Raw genomic sequence first — 22,225 nt, forward strand, 5'->3', positions numbered from 1 at the left:
ATTTTGATACTATATTTATTTGAATTTTAAGCTAACATTTAGATTTTGATTAATATTAGAAAATATTTACAATATGCTTATTCCTTTGTATTTTAAGAGCTGTCTAACTGCAATACTAAATTTATAAATAATAGAGCAAATTCATAAAAAATTAAACATGATATGTACAAACACACACAATATCAAACACAATTGATTTATAAAACGGTTGTTTAGAAAGAAATAGATAGCCATAGAGGAGAGAGATATAAGAGCCTTAATTGACATTAAGAAAAAATTAAATATGTATATTTAAAAGTGGGCCTGAAAATTTACTTTAAAAAACTTAACGGGTCGGGGCGGACTTTTCGTAAAATTTTAGCGTCATGGCGAAAGTTATAACGGACCGAAACTTTTGCAAAAATTCTTACTAAATATATAATTGTGATTGATGTTCCTTTTATCTTTTAAATTCATAATAAATAAAATTCATTATACATTTTTTTTAAATTGGTATGAATATATGAATAAAAATAAGGTATAATTGCGAATTTGAAAAGTTATTGGGACGAAAAGGTTAGGATGGGGAAGTGGACACGTCCCGCCCCGCTAGAGCGTCGTCAATGCGCTTATGGGACATAATTCTTATAAATTAAAGACGGGCAGACTTTTAACCTTCCCTATTCAAAGGGTCAATGAAATTCTATCAAAAAAAAGCATGTAATTCACTGGCGATTTTCCTATTGTGCATAAATAGGACCAATTAACATGGATTCTTTCTATTTTTACTTTAATAATCAATCTATGTATATATTATAAATCTATGGGTTAGAAGGCTCATTCAAAATTCTTATGAATATTTTAAAAATAATTAGTGAGCATATTTAATCATAATAAAAAGCAAAAAATGTCCCGTTCGAAAAAATCTTTTTAAGATTGGCATAGGAAATTTTTTTATATATACAATAGTCAAAGAACATTTTAGGCAATAAAAATTATTTAAAATAGCTAATTAAATTTTCTATGATTATCTTTGAATATTAAAAATATTGTTGACATTGAAAAAAATATATAATCACAAAAAGAATTTACAAAGATATTGTGGACTCTATATAAATTATTGTATTGTAGGTAGGTAGAAGATTTTAAAAAAGAACAAATAATTAATCAGTATACTTTATCTATGGTATTTTAAGCCGTATCAGTCTATATTTTGATTAAAAGACAAAATATTATTATTAGAAAATAAAGACAAAATATTATAAAGAATGTACATTTAGTAAACTTTTGCAAAACAAAATTCCTTTATAATTAAAATATATATTTTTATATTTTGGAAACATGTAAATTATTATAAATAAGAGGCGATTTCGATAAAATTCAAAAAAAAATTATATGAATTTAAATATAATCATCCAAAATGTCGTTTTTTTTAAACTTTATTTAAATAAGTAAATTTTTATAAAATTATTTTTGTAGTAGAACTTGTTCTTTTCTGACTTCTTTATCAGGCACACCCTGGAGGGGGAAAGGTAATTAATAAAGATATAAATAATTGTGAATAGTAAATATACATGAACTGTATCTTAAAGCTGCCAATTGGTACCAAAATTGTGTCACATGTTTTAAATGCCCACAAGCCCAAGACAGTATGGGGTTATAATTTTATACAAATGAATTCAGATATAATGGAGATCGGGATGATCCACCGAGGTGGGACCACGCAGCCCTTTTTTCTAATGAAATCAATTTTGTATTGATAAAAATCTAGAGTCGCCGATTTTTAGAAATCGACTAGATCAAAATTTTAACCAAAAAATATTATCTAAACCTCAATATTCCGCCCAAGAGCATCACAATTTTTGGACAAAATTTCGAGACTTGGGTAATATTATTATGGCTATAATCTTGAATCTAGATTATGAACACTAAGAAACAAACCAAAATATATCTTTATATATACATTTAATCATTAAAAACTCTCATATTGCAGAAAAATCTCTATCGTGGTCTTCATTGCAAGAACTCGTAAGTAGCTTTTTTTTTAAATATTCAAGAAAGACAAAAAATATTTTTCCTATTTTAATAGATAAATTTGGTAATAATGTGATAAAGAACATATATCTAATAATTATTATAAATATTTCTTCATAAAATATGTTTTATTATTAAAATATGGACATTTTTGGAGAGGTATTGTACCCCAATGTTTACTATATACTCCAATTGAAAAAATGTTTCTGGTAATTAGTAAAATCCAAAAATTTAGGTGAGGATAGAGAATCTATAAAAATATATACTTTCCTGTAAAAAAACCCCTTTTTGAGAAATGTTGCTTACGAGGTCTTGCAGTGAGGAAGAAGATTCTATCATTGAATTGATAAATTTATACAAAGTACCCTAAATTTTAACGAATTCTTCAACACATTAGTCTATAATATTTGATTTAAAATCAATTCTTCCATATTTTAAAGTTAGTTTATTTTAAGGTGCGAAAAAAAATAAGCAAATTTTATGGTGTTTCATAAACTTAGCATTTATATTTGAAAATATTTACTAAAAAAAATTATATCGCCATGAAAATATTTTTCAGAAAAATTTATATCGCCCCGAAAATATTTTTCAGAAAAATTTATTATCATGAATTCATGATAAAACTAAATAGCCTATAAAATTATATATCTTTAGCTATATAAATTGAATAGTTTTTATAGTAGTTCAACTCTTGGGCATGCCCTTACCCCGACCTCCCTTATTTCAAAAGGAAATTATAATTCTATACCGATCCATTAATTTAGATATACTCCCAAACCAATAAAACTTTGGTAATTTCCAAAACCACTGAGAATCTGGTAATTCCCAAAAACAATGAGGCTTTGGCAATTCCCAAATCAGTGAGGTTTTTCGTGTAATGTGAACTAATTCCCCACATGCAGACCATTTTATAAATCTAATCCTCTTAATGAATGATAATAAACACTCATTTTATGTTATATGAAAATAAAACATCGGAAAGTTTAAAGGAATGATTACAACGAAGATATTTTTCAAAAGCAGGCATGAAATAAATAAGAAAATTATAAGTATTTTAGAAACGGTGTTTGAAAGATATTTAGAGAAGACAAAATAAATTTAAAATCGATTCGTGCAAAAATCTTAATAAATTTGTTTAAAAATAACTTAATAAGTGATATCAGATTTTTATTCAACAGCTACTGTTTCCGCTTCATGAGATTCTTCTGGAATATCACCCCCAGCAGTGGGATTAGCAATCTATGATTAAATAGTGTAGTTTTCATTTGTCTGTCACTTGTACATGTTAATTATTATGGAAAATTAAGAATTGGCATTGCCATTTGCTTTATTTCCCAAGTAACCCTCTACAAATATAACGAGAGTGACGTGTAGTTAATCAATAAACATTCCTTATTATCAGAATTTAGATCTTTTATTATAGAAAAATTTATTGTAAAAGTAATATGTATAGGAGGTGTACATTTAGAACATTATTAAATTATATTTAAAAAATATTATACTTACATCCTCAAAGAGATAACGTCTATCATTATATGATCTTCTATCTGTTCTTCTTTCATATTTACTGGCCACTTGTACTTTAGGCTGAATACATTTACATAAAAAAAGAAATCAATTTAAATTATTAATTAGTTATGAATAAACAAAAATTTTGAGATATTTAAGTTTACCGGAAATTTGGCTTCGTCCGATCTGATATTATTATTTTTTAAATAGATATTTTATAAAAAAAATGAACATATTTTTATTATTAATTTTAAGTATAATTCTTACGTAGGATCTATTCCAAGCTTCATCCTTAAATAAAAAAAAATTATATAATATAAACCATATATATAACCATATTATACCTAAATATTAGTTTAAATTATGATACTAATTTATAAGAAATAAAAGTATGTAACATTCAAAAAATATATAATAAATTAAATATAATAATAATATTTAAAAAAGAACAAAAATAGCGAGTCATCATAGTGTGTTCCCTATATGGAACGATATTTTAATTAATTGGAAGATTAACAGAAGAATAGAAGAGTTTCAAAAAGAAATATATTTAAAAAATATAATTCATGATATTCAAAACTTACATTTTTTGTTTTTGCATCAATCTCTGTCGCTCTGTCAATTCTTTTAACTATTGTAATAAATTACATTAGGGTAAAAAAAAATCATCTATTAAAGAAGAAATCAATGTGTTTTACATCGTATTCCTGTCTTTTGATCCTATCCTCCGATTCATAGCGTTCGGTTTCTAATTTAAGTATCTTCCTATGTAATTCCCGCGCTCTTTCCTTTAATGCCTGGCCACCAAGTCCAGAAAGATTCAGGGCCTTAAGCCTTCGTTGAACGGTTTCTTCCTTCTCTTTAGCCATTTCTTCTGGACTTTTATCTTTAGCGATTGGTGTTACCTGATAAGTTAAAAATATTTATTCAATTATCATTTTGCCTTACTATATTGATTCTTTGTATAGTAAAAATAAAAATATTATATTATTCAATAAAATATTCTCCCAATTTATTCAAAATTCGTGACTAGAGGAGGGGGAGGGATGCTTTTTAAATTTTAAATAAGGTCTATAAAATTTCAAATCAAGAGTAGGAAAACATTGAAAAGAACAAAACGAATATTTTTTATAACACCTTTTTTCCTAATAATTTGATGTAAAAAAATTAATAGAATCTTCTATCTCAAGTAAATTAATAATCCCTATTTTTATTAAAAAATCGTCCCCCTCCCAAAAAAAATACATAAATAAAAAATCCTAGACATGCCATTGTATTCCGATGTTATAAAAACCTTTTCACGTTTTTCGATGACAAAATTTGGTTGGGGAGCAACGCCGATATAACCGCCCATAATATTTTGTAGTTCTGCTCTTCGTTTTTCGGACTCTGCTTGTCTTCTTTGTTTTTCTTCTTCTCGTTTCTTACGGATCTCTTCCTATATAATGGTAATGCATATATAACCAAAAAGGATAGACAAATATAAATAGGAATCTGATCAGGGCTGTATGAAAATCAGGAATTGATTTATCTAATACTAATATTTTCTTTCAATAAATTATTATTTCAATAAATTATTATTTCAAGGACTTATACATTGGGAATAAGAAGCCCATCTGACCCCGATTACAAGAATATGAATAGTAACGTAGCTCTATATATTAGAGTTTCGAGAGTAATCAATCAAATCCATTTTTTTCAATTTTATAGCATTAATTGGTAATAAAATTGCCAAAATAATTAAATAACCTCTTCTTCCTTTCGTTTCTCTTCCATAACTCGTCGTTTCTCGGCTAGAATTTTATCTTCTTCCACTCTTTCCTTCCGTCTTTCAGCCTATTTTTTCCCAAACAGAATAAAAATAAAAATATGTTGATATTCACTTCACATTATTAAATAAAATTTAAAGAAATTAGCTATTTTGCGTTAAATTTTTATAGGGATAAATAAGATCCAATTATTTATATATATTTTTTAGGGAGGAATGGGGGGGGGGGGGGGGGGTAATCAACTTTAAATATTTACCTGTCTCTCTTTGAGTTTCACTAATTCTTCTTGTTCTCTTTCCCTCTCTTGGGTTCTCATCTCTTGATATTCGCTCAACCACTGTTCTTCTTGTTCTAGATGTTTTTTCCTTTGAGCCTTTTAAGACATAATAAATTTCATATATTAAATTACCAATATTAATAACCCAATAAAATGAGTTTATTTTAAAAAAAAAATGCAATATTAGATTAGTTTATTATATTTTTACCTCATAGACAATTTAAATGCGAATATAATATTTTATGTTCTAATAATATTCAATGAAATTTTATTTTTTTAAAAATAAAATATTTTAAAACTGCGTATTGGATTAAAAATATCATGCAAATAAGTAAAAATCTTTGAAATCATTTTTAAAAATTCGTGAAAAACTGACATTTTATTTAATAAAACTACATTAAATTCGATTAAAAACTGCACAAATATGATTTTTTTTTTAAATTTAACTCAGCATTCAATAATTCTACCGCTAATATTACAAAATTTAAAGCAAGCAGAAAAAAAATTGTCAAAAGTAGTTTTGAGACAAGCGCTTTTGATAATAAAAATAAATTACTTCCATAGCTATTTGGGCCTCAGTCTTTTCCCCTTGACCGGAGATTTTATCTTCTTCTTCACTCCTTGTTGATGCCACATGTCTATATTTTATGGTTATAAAAATTTAGATTATTATAGGCCTCTTAAATAATTTAATTTAAAAAATTTGTAAAAATAGTCAAATTAACAAAATCGAAATAAAATTGACTTATGCCCCGATGTCCATAACATTATGTTTAAATTATCCTTTTGCCAGTCCCCCTTGAGGAAGTGGGTTATATAACAGTTATGATCATAATATTATAACAAAAAACCTAATATTATGGAAAAGGAATGAATTACAATAAAAATAAAAACAAAAGTTTGTGTTAAAAAAGTGAAATATATAATTTAAAAAATAATTCTTTTTGTATACAAACTTTAAATTGGGCTTTGCTGATCCTTCCTCGCGTGTCTCACTATTGGGATATACATATATATATATTATTACAAATAAGTAGCTATAACTTGGTATCGCTTTTTTCACTTTCCGAGTCAGAGGACGACATATTTTCAGCTAATATTTTTTTTTAAAAACTTAAATTACGTCATATATAATATTACTGCTTTCAGATGTCTTAGTGCTCAAAATTTAAAATTCAATATGGTTATTTTTTACATATCTTAACTTTAAAAGATTATAAAATTACTATAAATTTTGATTTTCAATACAATAACTATAGTATTGTTAAGCGGCTCGATTTTTAAAAATGGCTAACCCAATATTTTAGCGAAAAATATATAGCTCATGCCCCGAAATTTCGTTATAGATATCCAAACCTTTCTGCCATCTATGAGCAAAATATCCAGGCTTTCGTAATATTTTTGGTAATATCGTGTTATCGTTTTATAAAATCGAGCCATTTAACAACACTATACTATTCAACTCTTCCCGAAAATTAATTATAAATAGATTCAAAATAAAATAAATACCTGATTGTAGAATTATTTATGCCTAATCTCGATGCAAACAAAATTCAAGAATAATTTGGTTTGGATATTATTCTTTATTATCTAATTAATATATTGTTCAATAATTTTTGTAGCATATGTTTCTTATTTAGATTTATATTGTTTTTTTTTATCATTTGATCATTTGTATATTTACTAGTAGTTATTATTGATTCTCACTTAAATTTTTTTGTAAATATTATTTTTATTTAATCTTATTTACTTCGATTCCATAATTGGAATTCCTAAATAAAATAAGTTTTAAAAAGTATATATTAAATTATAAAAACAAAAAATGATTAAGGATCTATTTCGATCACAAGGTACTTTACCTTTTCCCTATTTGTTCAAATACGTAAGATTGTTCATTGTTTGTGCATTATATAAATTATATTTTATATCGGGGAATGCTTGCCTGTCATTTACATTAATGCGATGGTAAATGAATTATCTGAAAATAAAATGTTAACAATGTTGAAGCCCATTCCACATTTTAAAGAGAATACATTAAATTTAAATAATGGTAATTATAACTTCTTTTTTTTTATTTAATAAAATGTAACCTTGTGTAAATTTATTTTGATATTGATTTCCCTTTTTTTTATTTGGTAACAGATGCAAATTTTTGAAAAATTTTATTGACAATTTTATGTGATATTTATAATATTGGTTATTTTAAGATTGAATAATATATAAAGATATTATATATATGTTTTTTCGGATCGGGTACCTAAAGGGAGATAAGAGTAATGTTGTTAAAAATCCCCCACCCCGGTATCCAAAATAATATTATTGCCTCCTGGACATTTTGCTCATAGATGGCAGAAAGGTTTTGACCTCTATTTACCAAATAATATTATTTTGGCTAACATCTTAATCGAGTCGTTTTAAGAAATCGACCAGAATCGGGCTTTTTAAACGTAGTCTAGAGTACAAAAAAAATAATTTGTTAATCGAATTTCATATATATAAGAAAATATTATGATTTGATTTTTTCTAGTCATAAAACTTCAGGCCAATTTTTAAATCTAATATTAACTTAATTATGGACGATCTTCTGAGAACATAAAATATCGCATAGGGAATACATTCAGGGGCGGACTGGTTACCAGGTGGGCATTTCCTATGAGGCCCTCAAGAAAATGTAGATTTGAGGCCGATTAATCCATATATTTTATATATTAAAAGTTGTTTTTTAAATTTTTTATTTTTTAACATTTAGAATATAACATATAGCATTTAAGGATTTTCAGTTCGATATTGCCCCTTTATGGACCCTTTTCATATTTTTTTTGAAAAAAAATGCGTCCGCTTTTAAATTAAAGTCAAGTTTTGACTAATTTGTATTTTTACATTTAATTCATTATAGAAATATAATACAATTAGTTTTAAAATAATCAATGAAAACTGAGAATTCCCTTGAGATAATATGAAATATATCGAAAAATGATAAAATACTCGGAGAATAGAAGTTATTTTCATTAGCAAACATAGAAAAGGAAAGCGAAAATTTTTCAACAAATCAAAATCCAAAGAAAGAGGCAACATAAACTGTAGCTCCAAATAATAGTTGAAATAAGGTGGTGGGCACGTAAAGCCCTTAAATAGTTATATTGAGGCTAGAGTATATAATTAATAATAAATCGTTTGAGGCGAAACCTCAATATAACTAGACCTGTGCGCCAGCATATTTTTGACCATTCAGAATACGCCGTCGCTTATGAAAATCATCGGGGACACACGGCCGGAGCATACATTTTTAAAAAATAATTCATAAATGATTGGCATTGTTCCAATAATGATGATAATAACAATATCAACACTCAAATATGAACATTAAAATTAAATGTCCAAACCATATCGCATAGTATATAATTTCTGCTCGAAATTACTAGGACTAATAAAAAAATCTAATTAATTATGTTTTAATAAGATTGGAAAACTTTATCTCAAACTTTCAAACAATGAATCGGATCTCATTGAGAAACTATTCATTTTTCTGTTCAAATTTAAAGAAACAGTTGAATTTCCATCTTTACAAAAAGGGCCAACATTGAAGCCATTACTTTTCATGAAATATAAAGCATTTAATAGTAAATAATAATGATAACTCGGATTATTTTACTTAAGACAAATATGTTATAAAATCGCCTTACGATTTCCAGTTTGTGATCTGCAAGTAATAACTTTTTTCAAAAATTATCTAGGTGTTGGCTTCTCTTCTAGACCTAATATTTCAAAGATTAAAAATTGTTACAAAATATCTTATCGAACGAAATTGCACATCATCGGAATTTATTATTAAACAAACATCTCAAACTTTAAAGAGTATATGTTGATATTAAATTATTAAATATAGAGAGTGAAGCCAAGAGGAAATATCAAGTACAAATTATTTGACAATGTTAGATATAAACATTCTACAACACAAATTAGGATTCCGCTTTAAGTGACAGAGCAAGAATGCTATATTCTTCTCAAAAGACACCATTCACAGGATATGGATGTTCTAAATTTGGGAAGAAAAGAGGATCGAATTTCCGAACTTTACTACTCTAGCCAAAAGATAAATACTTTATGTTTTAGTAATTAGTATGCCTAAATGGGTTGACTATGAATTCAAAGAAATTATCCTTATGTCCGGCAAGTTTTAATAAAATTGTTTTATACATGAGAACCATAAAATTACAAAGTTGAGTTTGAATTTATAATTAGTTTTTTTAGTAAAAATATACTGATATTCAAGTACATTTATTTTTAATTTAATTTAGCTTCCCTTGAAAAAATTCAATTATCAATTAAAAAAATATCTATTATAAAAAATTTATGTCGGTGCGTCGATTTACATCACCAATGTTAACGGTGGATAAAAACAACACCCCGTTGGCCTCCGATTAGATTATTAAAACTTGCACCGGCCATCGATCGTTTCGCCGACGCAAGGTTTATAACTAACTTTGATTAAGAAATCTTAAAGCAAAATTATCTGAGTAAAAAATAAGAATATCTGAATTTGAGCTTTCTTTTCTATAAAATATCACAACTCTTTTTATTCAAAAATGAGTTTTTAAATATTCTTTTTATTAAAAAATTTAGCTTATTTTGAGTACTTAATAATATATTTTTATGCAATATCAATGATGGACAAAATTATTTTAAGCAAATTGTATTCACTTGATTTTAATTAAATAAATTATGTTTAGTGTAAAAAGTTATCCTTTTTAATAAATGTTCGTTTTAAGTGGGAATTTGTTAAGAATGGTAAAAATAGTGGTAATTACATTTTTTAAATTAATTTTTCCTATGATGCTGGAATTGGATGAGAACAAAATATAAAAAATGTTGTTTATGCATTTTGTGCTCTCATAATAAGAGTTTCTGTCTAAAAACAACGGCAAACTGTAAATCGAAAGCGATCAATTTTAATTGCTTTTGTTATTGCAACCAAATGTTTATTTTATTATGAACATTAGAGATCTGCAAAGTTAGGCCCGACCCGTACCCGGCCCGAACGGACTTTGGGCCGGGCTCGGGCCTAATTCTTTTTAAAATAATCGGGTTCGGGCCGGGCCTAATATTTTTAAAAGAATTTCGGGCTAAGTCAGGTCGGACTTTGGAAATTTTATTAAATATATCTAAATTTATCAATTTTATATTGAATTTTTTATGTAAAATAAAAATTTTTGATTTAATTTATTGAAACTAAACGCTATATAACATATGCCTTTTATTTTAAGTAATTATAAAAATTAATTTCTATATTTAAATAAATTCGCGCTTGGCCGGGCCGTTAAATTTTTTTAAAATAAATTTCGGGTTCGGGCCGGGCCGGCAAAACTTTTTTAAAAAAAATTTCGGGCCGTGCTTGAAAAATTAGGCCCGATGCAGATCACTAATGAACATATTGTAATGTGGGTCTTTTTGTGTGTTAAATTGTAAATTTATTCATTTATTTTTTGGTGATAAATATTTTTTTAATTATCTCTGTCATTCTTTTAGTATATTATTATTATTATCTGTAAAAGAAGTAAAAAAAGACAGATCTCCACATGACTTAGCAATAACTACTTTCATATCGAGTAGCCTCTTGACAAAGCCAATAACCACCGCCCATAATTCTAAAGAAGACCTTTCCTTAATCGTGGCTATGGATATTTGGAAAACAAGGATCAATGCTGATTCTCATCCCCCCACAACCCATAGACAGAAAGACTGGGATGCACCAGTGGTTGCTCGCTGCGTTGAAACTCTCTTATCTAGCATGCAATCTACCGACCGCACCCTATTCTCTTCCCTGCTCAATGGTACGGGACATGAGTTTCTTGAGGCCATCCCATCTACCAATCTTCAGCTTCAACTATCCAACAATGAATTTACCCACGCCTTCGGCATTCGTCTAAATTGTTCCATCACTCACCCTCACATCTGCTCAGGGTGCAACTCGCCAGTTGACTCGAAGGGTAGACATAGTTAACATTGTCGCTCCTGCAATGGACGATTCATCAGACACAAGCAATGTAATACAATCATCCAACATGCTCTGAAATCCGCCCAAATTTCTTCCACTTTAGAACCACAGGGTCTTTTTAGATCTGACGGTAAACGTCCTGACGGGATCTCTCAAATCCCATGGAGGAGAGGCCAACTTTTGGTATGGGACTATTCCTGTATTGACCCCTTGGCCCCATCCAACCACGCCATCAACATCCTTGACCAGAAGGAACAACTTAAAACTTCTAAATACACAGAAATAATGAACGATCATTGCTTCACCCCAATCATATCAACCACTCTTGGCACCTTCGGCAAACTCGCCTTAGCATTTTTCAAAAACTTAGGATCACAAATCAGCAAACTCTCAGAAGAACCTCGAGAGGATTTTTTCTTCGTCAACGACTATCCATAGCGATTCTCAAAGCTAATTATATCAGTTTCAATGGTAGTCTTATAGCCAAAGAGCTATCCTAAACAACACTTACGTCCCTTTTCATTTTTGTTTCCCTGCGCCACACCATCTCCGTTCTTTTTTTTATAGTATTATTATATATTATAATAATATATTTTTGTTTTATAAAAAATTGATTTCTTTGTTTGTTTTGGATGATGAAAAATAAAGTAGATATATTATAAAAAAATTGTTTATGTCATATTTTTTAAATTAATTATATTATTAATCAATTTTATTTATTTTTAATAAAAGAGGTAAAAACGAAATAAATTATTATTATTTTCCTCCAAATTTATTTTTATTACTCTTATTTTTGAGTATCTAATAATTCTGTGTTCTTTAATATTGTATCACAAAACTTTTAGGAAATTTAAAAAAAAAGAATAAAAAGGGGGGGATAAAATAAAGGAATAAACAACGAAAAAGGAAGCAAAGGTTTGAAATAGAACAAAAGGAAAAGAAAACAAAGGTAAAAACTATAATTACATTGATTTGAACTTTATTAAAAATTAGTTGTGTTTAGAATAGTGGTGGCCAAGACAATTTTCAAGTTTAATATAAGTTACCCTTTCAGTTGTATTAGATAATCCGTGTGCCTGAGGGTTAGTTAAGTGTTGTATTAGATAAGCCGTGTGGGTTGTTTCAATTAAAGAGTTAGTTAAGCGTTGTATTAGGTAATTCGTGTGCCGAAAGTTTCAATTAAGAGTTAGTTAAGTGTTGTATTAGATACACATTTTCAGTTAAAGAGTTAGTTAGGCGCTGTATTAGGTAATCGTGGGTCGGACGTTTAATTAAAAAGTTCGTTAAGAGTGATATTTAAAGGATAAGTAATAAAAACTGTCTGTGCGTACCATATTAAGTTAATAAATACCGTGAAAAACGGATGTATATGTGTATTATGGGATTGTCAATTGTATTGATAATAGTATATCTTTTAACCCTACAGATAGTTAAGATATTCATTTTAAAAGTGATAGTTATTTTTATAAATAAAAATGAAGACGTTGAAATTTGTAAAATACTGGGAAAATATTTTTGGAGCGTTAGTAATATTGATAATATAGATATGCAGTTTAATTTGGGGCAGGAGAATAAGAAAATATAGTAGCCTAAAAATAAAGGGGCATACTTTCACCATTCAGAGACATAATGGGGAGGAAGATGTGATGGGAAAGGTGAGTTAATTAAGAGTGGACGGATAGTGATGTAAGTAAAAAAGTATTGGTTCTGAAAGGCAGAATTTTGATAATAATCAAGCTTTGAGATCGTATAGGGAGCCAAGAGAGAACTCGCGGGAAGAAGAATAGAAATAAGACAGAATTTTGAGTCTAAGGGAGGGGAGTGATGAGTTGTTATAATTGCGGCAAACCAGGTCATACATATACTCCGTGATTGCTGTAAGACAAAATGTTTAGGTTGTGGGAAATTTGGACATATATCCCACTATTGTCTAATGAAACAATAGAGATTAAGATGTGCAAAATGTTATATTTGAATGTTTATATATTTTTTTAAAGGTTACGCTATTTGAATTATATATTTCTTACATTTTATATTATCTTATGAAGGTCAATGTAATTGCATATTAGTAGTAGTTAAATGACATAATTATAAAAAGACTATATATAGGAAACAATTTTATAATAAAGAATCTATTGTTTTGACTATAAAAAATGGCGACAAAATAAATTAAAAAAAATCTAAGTCGCGCAGTTTTCGGTCTTCGGTCAAGTTTAATAATATATAGAATTATAAAAAAATTTCTGTTTATAAAAAAAAAATTATATATATTTAGAAATTATGGATAAAATTATTCTCCAGGACTTTAAAAAGGAATATTGTTCTATCGAGGACTATGTTGATTATATCAAATATATACTGGGGCTACTGAATCCGTAAAGAGCTATTTAAAAATATAAAGGAGCTAGCCCGAAGATGCGAATTTGAAGACAATGTAGAACTGAGAATTCGAGATCAATTAATCGGTCACAACTGGATAAATAACTACAATAAAGGATTAAATCATGATTTTACGAACATTTTTTTTTAATCTTTAATTTTTAATTTTAATTTATATTAATTTATTTTGATTATGTTTTTATCTTATTATTTAATAAAGATTTACTATCATTTTAGTTCTAACCTTTCTTTATTTGACGAATATTATAGAAAAGTATATATAATCGAGGATATTAGTCTGATTTAGTATCATTTTAGTTCTAACCTTTCTTTATTTGACAACGGTTATAATCACCCAATCCTTCTAAATTCTTCAAAATATTACATTAAGATATCCAGATACTAAAGACGAAGACCAACCTTTAAGCTTTAAGTGGTAGAATTGTCTTTAGCGATGGAACGAGCCGACTTAGAAATAAATAATACTGCTAAAATGGTATATAAAATCAAAGAGCCGAATAAACTTGATAATAATAATCGGATTATGTAAAAAGAGAACTAGTGCCCGGGTATAATAACTACCATACAAATAATAATAGTAATTTGAGAAAACCATGCTATTTCTGTAATCGGTTTCATGCTATTAGAAATTGTCCCGCCCACGGAAAATTGTGCAGCAAATGTAGGAAACCTGACCACTTCGGACGATTCGGATGTCTCAATAAGAAAAATATACAATGGGCAACATCTAACAATTGAGGTATTAATAAACAACCAAAAAATTAAAATGGAATATGATACTGGCTCGGCAGTAACCATTATTAATGAAATAATATGGAATAAAATCGGAAGGCCAAAACTTAGAAGAGCTAAAGCACCAACTACATATGGAAATAATAGAATAAAAATTATGGGTGAAGCTGATGTATGTACATAGCCGAATTTAAATTTTTAATAAACCGAGTTTTTAATTCATATCAACCACCATTCCTTTCATTCTTATTTAAATTTTCGCTTTCAATCAAATTTTAATCTAAATAATATTCAATCAAAATTCAAAGTATATATTAATATTATTATTCTATATTATAATTTATTTTAAGAATATATGCCAAACTCTATAATAGTTGATTCTTCTGATGAAGAAAATTTAACCCTATATACTATCAGCAATGATTCACCCACTCTTTAAATTAGATTGGCCCTGGATAAAATCAGAGATGAATAAACAAAGATTGCAAGATCTTATTTCCATTTTGAGAAGAGATCTTGATAGAGAAAGAGCAGACCTGATTCCCTTATCCAAAACAAATACCAAAATATTTTCTGATAAAGATAAAAAAATTTTTGATGAGGAAATTAATGAAAATCTTCGTGAAGATGTTTTATTAAAATTTTTTCAAAATAAAGATACTTCTTTAAATATTTTTAATAAATTCCCCGAGTTAAAATTTTTATTTATTAAATATAATACCACCCTCCCATCCTCTGCTCCAATTGAACGTGTGTTTAGCACGTTGTCTGATGAAAATTTTGAAAATCAATTAATGCTAAAAATAAATAAAAAATTATTACAAAAAAATGTTATCTTATGATTATATATTATATATGAAAAATTTTTATAATAAGATCTCATCATTTTATATATTATTTATTATAGTTTTGTCTATATTATATATTGTAAGAAAAAATAAATATATTTTTGTATATAATATTTAATTTTTTTAAGTAACGAGTAATACGTTACTTTTTTGAAAAGTCAGTAACGCGCGTTCCTTTTTTAAAAAGGTAACGAGTAAGGGTAACGCGTTCTCTTTTTTTCCAATGTAACGAGTAACGGTAACGCGTTTCTTTTTTGAGGTAACGTTTACTGCACTAATACAAACTATAAAAAATCGGTATTTTGCTAATAGAGTAGAAATTGAAGCAACATTGGGTTAGAGGTTAATGTATTAGGTTTATGGATTATCAATCGAAGCTGTGTTGGAGTGGGACTGAATCACTAGAATTGGTCGCTGGTATAGTTTTTGGGGAATATTTTCATGGTAGGGAATATTTGTACTCTAGTGAGGAACATTCAGTTATGACGTTTGAGAGTGAGAATGTGTTTCCGGGAGTTGAGACAATGTTAATTGTGAACTAAGGGGAAATAATTTAGAGAGTGTGGAGTAAGGAGAAATAATTCCAAAAGCGAAATAATGGGGAATAATCATAAGAGCGAAATAAGGAGAAATAATTCTAAGACTGAAATAAGGGGGAATAATTCAAAAAGCGAATTAGGAAGAAAGAATTATAGGAGAGAAAATTTTGGGGGCCTAATAAGGGAATATAGTTCTAGGGGAAAGATAGATAAAAATTACCCGGGAAAGTTGGACTTGTTAAATAATATCGTGATATTAAGAGAAAGAAAAGACTGGGGAAAAGAACGTATGGTAGTATCAAGAAAATCGAGAGGTGATGAATTCCGAGACGCAAACAGTTAAGAGGAGTTGTCACTTGAGAAAAAAGATGGAGGAAATTGGAGAAGACCAATGTGTAAGAAGGAGTTAGGAGATTAGTACAAAATTATCAAAAAATTTCAATAAAGATTTGGGGTGCCTTAGAGATTATGAAGTGGATATTAAATTAAAGGATGGGTAGGCACCGAAATTCTCTGCGTTACGACGGATACCGTTTAAATGGAGAAAAGAAGTAGAAATAGAATTAAGGAATCGTATGTCCCGTGGAATATAGTAAATGGGCGACTCCACGGGTCTGTGAAGAAATCCAATGGCCGGCTCCGTCTATATTTAGATTTTTGGGTCAGTTAAATCCGTGGGTTGTGGAAGTCAAATATCCGTTGCCGCGAATTGAATAAATATTGGCTAATTTAAAGGGAAGTATTTTTCAAACGTAGACTCCTCATGCATATCTGTGGTTGCGTGTAATACTAGAGGTTAATAAATTATTAATCATTACTACGCCTAAGGGATTGTTTGCATTTTGCAGATAGCCATTTGGATTTAGTGTATCAGCTGCTCCTATTTTTCAGGGTACAATGGAGGCCGTTTTTCGAGGAATGATAGGGTTTTTCTATTATATAAACGATGTGTTGGTGACTGGAAGAACTCCCGAACAACATAAACGGAGATTGGAGAAAGTATTTAGGGGAATAAAAGAAAAAGGATTGCGGGCGAGTGCGGAGAAAAGTGTGTTAGTAATGATGGAGGTAACATATCTTGGGGACAAAATTAAGGGAAAGAAAGTGAAACCTTTGGACAAGAATATGACAGGAATTACCAATATGTTGAGACCTAATAATAAAGCAGAAGTGCAAACCTGTTTGGGAATGGTCAACTATTACCATCGGTTCGTGGAGGTATTTGCTCAAATAGCAGCACCATTATATCAATTGCTGAAGAATAGAAAGAAATTTGAATGAACAGATGAAGAGGTAGCCTTTAAAGAGTTGAAATGCAGAATTGGAAAATAACCTATTTTAGTGTACCTACATAATGAATTGGAGATATTGGTTGTGGACGCGTCTAATAAAGGTTTAGGAGGAGTTTTGTTGCATTGTATTAAAGAATTAGAAAGGCTGATGTTATTTTTCTCAAGGATATTTAGAGCAGCAGAGACAGGTATTCCATGATTGAGCAAGAAACGCTAGCCGTAATTTTTGGATTAACAAAATGTCGAGAATAGATTGGACGTAGGTTTGTTATTTAAATGGACCATAAACCACTCGAACATCTATTCAAAAAGGACAACAAGGAAGGAATTAATGCTATCGTCTCGGTTACAAAGATAGTTTTTGCTCGTGGGCAGTTTTGACGTACAAGTGAAATATCGAAGGGGGAGAGAAAATTATTTACCGGACATTTAATCTAGATGTGGAGCTAGAGAGGATTTCGGGGTGAAAGAACAGGAGGATCGATAAGAGAAAAACGAGCAAATATTGATTAGAACGGAGGCCGGAATATCCAGAAATGGGCCGGTGACATGGGAGGAAATTAAAAGGGTGAATTTAAAAGATTGGGGAATTGAGACGAATCAAAGCATGCCTAATGAGACGGAAAACGTGGCAGGATGGAGATAAAACTGGAAAATGAGTTGGCAATAATAGATAAACGTCTAATGCGAGGAAGTCAGAGTGTTATACTGTTCAAATTAAGGGAAGCAGTGATAACAATGATTCATGCTGGACATCAAGGAATGAAGAGAATGAAATAATGAGGACGGGAATATGTGTGGTGGCTGGGAATGAATAAAGATATTGAAATCAGCAGAGCATGTGTTAAATAAATCCTGGGTTCCCACGATGCCTTGAATAGACAATAAAAGTGTGTGGCCGAAAGCAACTCGGCCGTGGGAGCGTGTGCACATCGATTTATTTGATTTCGAAAACAAGATATAACTCGTGGATGCGATGCTTATTCAAAGTGGGTGGAATAAGAGGAAGTAAGAGGCTTAAGAACTCAAGTGGTAATAAAAACATTGAAAAATCTATGGGCTAGATTTGGAGTCGCTACAACCATTATATCGGACGGAGGTCCGGCTTTTATTATAAGACAATTCAAGTTCTTTTGTGCAGAAACCGTAGAAGGCATTTTGGCGCCACCATATCATCCGAGTTCGAATGGTCAGGCGGAGAGAATCGTAGCCGTGATCGAAAACTGGTTGAGAAAATCAAAAGATGGAGACGGGGGGATGGGGGGGGAGTGGAATCGTCGTTTTACAATAACAGTAAATAGGAGAGAAGCAATCGCCCGTGGAGAGGTTTTTAGGAAGGCAAACTAGGATTTGGTTGGATTCCCTTAGGCTAAATGTGCAAAGAAGGGCGCTGACTGAGACAACGGATGAATCTGAGTTTATGGGACAGACAGTATGGGCGAGAATATTTGTGGGAACAAAAAATGGGTGTCCGGACTGATTGTAGAAAATATGGGACGCAAATTGAGTAATTTCGGGTGGTAGAGTAAGTGTTCGGCACCTTGACCAACTCCGCAGAGGAGTGGAACCTGGGAGATTACGATTGAAACTAATAATAGGAGGAGATAATTGATATGAAATTCATAAGAAAAATGTGTATATATATAATGATAACGGTCTATTGTCAAAAGTTTTGTCAGGGTAAAGGTGATGGAAAAATATTTATCTTAATATAGGGCTCAATGTATCCAAGAAAAATTTAAAAGGAATCAAAAATTGGTTAACTCAATACATGGGCATTTCTAATAATAATGAAAAGGGGAATCGACAATATCGGTGTTAATGGGACAAAATGGTTGGGATATGCAAATAATTAATGGAGCTAAGTCAAACTAAGAGGTGATTACTATAGGGAATCAACAATACCGTCTAACAATAAGAATGTTATGTTCGAATCCTGGAGAATACAATGAAAGGCAATAATTACGGGAAGAGATCGGATGCGAGATTGAAATGCCATGTTTGGTTTTCAATTCGTGGGGACATGTTATATGGGTCGTGTTTTGTGTTAAATTGTAAATTCATTTATTTATTTTTGGTGATGAATTATTTTTTAATTATATCGTGAGTCATTCATTTAATATATTATTATTATTATAAAATTATAAAAAAAAAATTTATGTTATATATTTTTAAATTAATTATATTATTAATCAATTTATATTTATTTTTATTAGATATAAAAAAAACGAATATTACTCTTTTTGAGTATATAATTATTCCGTTTTCTTTGATATTGTTTCACTAAACTTTTAGGAAATTTAAAAGAAAAGAACATAAAAGGGGGGGGGGGGTAATAAAATAAAAAGAAATAGATAACGAAAAAGGAAACAAAGGTTTAAAATAGAACAAAAAGAGAAAAAAAGGTAAAAACTATAATTACACCGATTTGAACTTTATTAAAAATTAGTCGTGTTTAGAACACATATGGTATCTATCACTATGATACTTGTGAGTAGCCAAGGGGGGTTACGCCAATTCTGCGTCGAATTGTCTTATAAGAAAGCACACACAATGATCCCATAGTTTTTTTACATGTTGTGATTGGCTATTAATATTAGTACTCATAATCGATTTAAATAGGGTAAAGTGCTGGATTTTTTAGGATATGAGTCACCATTTATTATTACTTTAATTATTTGACAATAATTTTTTAACTTTTTAAATGTATATTTAATCTTTTTGTTGTCATTTTTACTACTGATTAAATTTGGTCATGGTTAATATAACTTGCAATACTTTTGATTAATATACTTAAAATAAAAGAAGGAAGCTTACCATACTGATGTGTGTCTACATCTATGATTTTTATTTAAGTTCTCAAACTATACTTATGCTTCTTATTCCATGACGATACTAAAATATGGAAAATATATTCATTGGCATCTATTACCTTATTTATTTTAGATCATACTAATTTTACTATATGGTTAAAACAATTCCTCCAACCCTAGCCGGCACACTTAATCTTATGACGACCATAGTCCCCGTTCCGTTCCCTACTCAATCCTTTAACGACTTCAAACGTGACAGTTACAATATAGGAAAATCTTCATTTTTTTTATCACTGACATATTTAATATCATCTATATAGCGCATTTATATAGTCACTATTAGATATTAATGTAAATTTACTTTAAGCCATTTAGTTATCAGAATAAAGGTGGAAGGATAGTAGGGATGAAGGATAATTTTAGTGTAGTCAGGTAATCTCAGGCAACCACGGAGTTTGAATCACATAAAGAAAGAGTTTATATTGGTGAAATATAAGTGGCATTCAAAACAAAAAACTAGCAATTATAAACTGGAATATAAATAAATTATTTCTATATAATATCCCTAACTCTCTATTTCTTCCGAAACAATACAAATTTATCTTATATAATAGAATATTTTGAAACGTTTTTTCATTATAACTGCAGTTATTTTTATTTGTTGAAATACATAAAGAAGCGGGGGGGGGAAGGGGGGGGGGGAGGGAATTTTCAAATGAATTAGAGTAAATATCCGGAAGTTATATCGATGTGCATTGTGTAAAATAACACTTAAAAGGCATGCAAAAAATGTGATTTGAGAGGAATCCCCATAAAGCTTATTTTAAAATATAAATATCATATTAGATATTTTAATATACTTTACATTTTAGGTTTATATTATTCGAATAATTACTTTGTAACATGTTTAAGTTCTCAGTGTTTCAAAAAAGGTACAATAATTTATAGAAGTGCAAAAGATTTTTAAAAAATGCGAATTACTTTTCTTATTTATACTACTATAATTAAGAAAAGTAATTTTAAAAATTTAAAATAGAACTAATTCGAAAAATGTAATAAAAATATCTATAAGCAAAAATTCTTATTTTTCAGTCTTAATAGTAAGTAAGGAAAAATTTATAAAAATTTCAGAATATATACTAAAAAAAAATTTTTTTTCCGGTCATGGGTTACTTTATTTGAATATTTACTGTTTTAAAATTTTTAAAATTTATGTTTCAGGGCTTGAGTGTCAAAAGAATTAATTGTTGTAGCTATGATTGGTATGAGTATATGGTTGGAAGGGAACCCAGAAGAGTATTTGCCAGATTTTATCCGTTATGTTGACTATTAGCATCATTGTTTTGGTTGGAAGGACTCGCCATCCTTCCATGAATCTTGGGTGAGCCATTCAGACGTTTGGGATCTCTGTTGCGATCTCCAGTGTTGGAATCTGCCTATACACCGTTTACAATGCTAAGAGTAACGAGTCTTTGAGTCAATAAAAAGTCATATATAGTACACTTGTGTATGGTATGGCTATATACAATTAAGTTTGAGCCCGATGGTGTGGCGAAGATATCGTTTGTAAGTAATAACTAATAAGTCAAGATTACCTGAAACTGAAAGGATGGTTTGGAATTCATAACCTTTTCCAAAGGAAGTTGAAGAGAGAGGACTGTTTTACAGGTTGGACTTCTCGATTTAAGAAATGTGACGAAGTTGACAACCAAAAGTAGGCCCTACTCTTGCAATGATGTTGAAGGAGGATTGACTATTAAATATGACCTCTGATGGGCGGATGGAGTAGAGGATCCGGGTGAATCGTTAACTAGCTGTTAATCGAGCAACGTGAAAACGCGAAGATATGAAGACGATGAAAAAGAATATGGAAGGTCATCTGTTTTGGTGAGTAGAATAGCCTGCAGCTAAGATAATTCTCCAAATACAAGATTGATTTGCGTTTAAATTTTTATTTGATGCTTATGAGTAACAAGGATGGCAAATATTGTAAATACTTGTAAATGTTAGGGTATAAAGAATATTAAAAATTATAAGA

General features: G+C 29.3%; 2 protein-coding genes across 7 annotated transcripts; one reads left to right on the forward strand and one right to left on the reverse strand.

Annotated features, from left to right (window-relative positions):
• Positions 1-1,313: 1,313 nt before the first annotated feature.
• LOC135923470 (troponin T-like) lies at positions 1,314-7,188 on the reverse strand. 4 transcript variants are annotated; one of them, XM_065458228.1, is made up of 14 exons: positions 7,078-7,188; positions 6,613-6,661; positions 6,525-6,563; positions 6,125-6,206; positions 5,548-5,664; positions 5,272-5,358; positions 4,817-4,960; positions 4,221-4,427; positions 4,107-4,153; positions 3,790-3,813; positions 3,687-3,708; positions 3,520-3,600; positions 3,160-3,252; positions 1,462-1,497 (listed from the first exon to the last, which is right to left on the reverse strand). In XM_065458228.1, the coding sequence occupies exons 2-13, from the start codon at positions 6,651-6,653 to the stop codon at positions 3,181-3,183; spliced, it is 963 nt and encodes a 320-aa protein (XP_065314300.1). In that variant the 5' UTR covers positions 6,654-6,661; positions 7,078-7,188; the 3' UTR covers positions 1,462-1,497; positions 3,160-3,180. The 4 variants fall into 4 exon arrangements, with proteins under 4 accessions (XP_065314303.1, XP_065314300.1, XP_065314302.1 ...); XM_065458230.1 differs by having other exon boundaries at positions 6,613-6,681; positions 7,078-7,109; XM_065458229.1 differs by lacking the exon at positions 7,078-7,188 and adding an exon at positions 6,709-6,786.
• Positions 7,189-8,513: 1,325 nt separating this feature from the next.
• On the forward strand, positions 8,514-12,208 carry LOC135923471 (uncharacterized). 3 transcript variants are annotated; one of them, XM_065458233.1, is made up of 3 exons: positions 8,514-9,480; positions 9,532-9,742; positions 11,121-12,208. In XM_065458233.1, the coding sequence occupies exons 2-3, from the start codon at positions 9,709-9,711 to the stop codon at positions 11,567-11,569; spliced, it is 483 nt and encodes a 160-aa protein (XP_065314305.1). In that variant the 5' UTR covers positions 8,514-9,480; positions 9,532-9,708; the 3' UTR covers positions 11,570-12,208. The 3 variants fall into 3 exon arrangements, 1 of the variants encoding a protein (XP_065314305.1); XR_010571219.1 differs by lacking the exons at positions 8,514-9,480; positions 9,532-9,742 and adding an exon at positions 9,872-10,038; XR_010571220.1 differs by lacking the exons at positions 8,514-9,480; positions 9,532-9,742 and adding an exon at positions 9,872-10,038 and having other exon boundaries at positions 11,124-12,208.
• Positions 12,209-22,225: the final 10,017 nt, after the last annotated feature.

Source organism: Gordionus sp. m RMFG-2023, chromosome 2 (assembly GCF_954871325.1).
Source record: "Gordionus sp. m RMFG-2023 chromosome 2, tfGorSpeb1-WG-v2, whole genome shotgun sequence".
Taxonomy (NCBI): Eukaryota; Metazoa; Nematomorpha; class Gordioida; order Chordodea; family Parachordodidae; genus Gordionus; species Gordionus sp. m RMFG-2023.

What these genes read in the sequence shown, in the direction of transcription:
- LOC135923470 (XM_065458228.1), bottom strand. Translation starts at nt 6,653, where the DNA reads ATGTCGTCCTCTGACTCGGAAAGTGAAAAAAGCGATACCAA. An exon ending in AGTGAAAAAAGCGATACCAA is followed by an intron (nt 6,564 to 6,612) that starts GTTATAGCTACT and finishes ATATCCCAATAG; the next exon opens with TGAGACACGCGAGGAAGGAT. An exon ending in TCAAAAGACAGGAATACGAT is followed by an intron (nt 4,154 to 4,220) that starts GTAAAACACATT and finishes TTATTACAATAG; the next exon opens with TTAAAAGAATTGACAGAGCG.
- LOC135923471 (XM_065458233.1), top strand. Translation starts at nt 9,709, where the DNA reads ATGAATTCAAAGAAATTATCCTTATGTCCGGCAA. An exon ending in ATTATCCTTATGTCCGGCAA is followed by an intron (nt 9,743 to 11,120) that starts GTTTTAATAAAA and finishes TATCTGTAAAAG; the next exon opens with AAGTAAAAAAAGACAGATCT.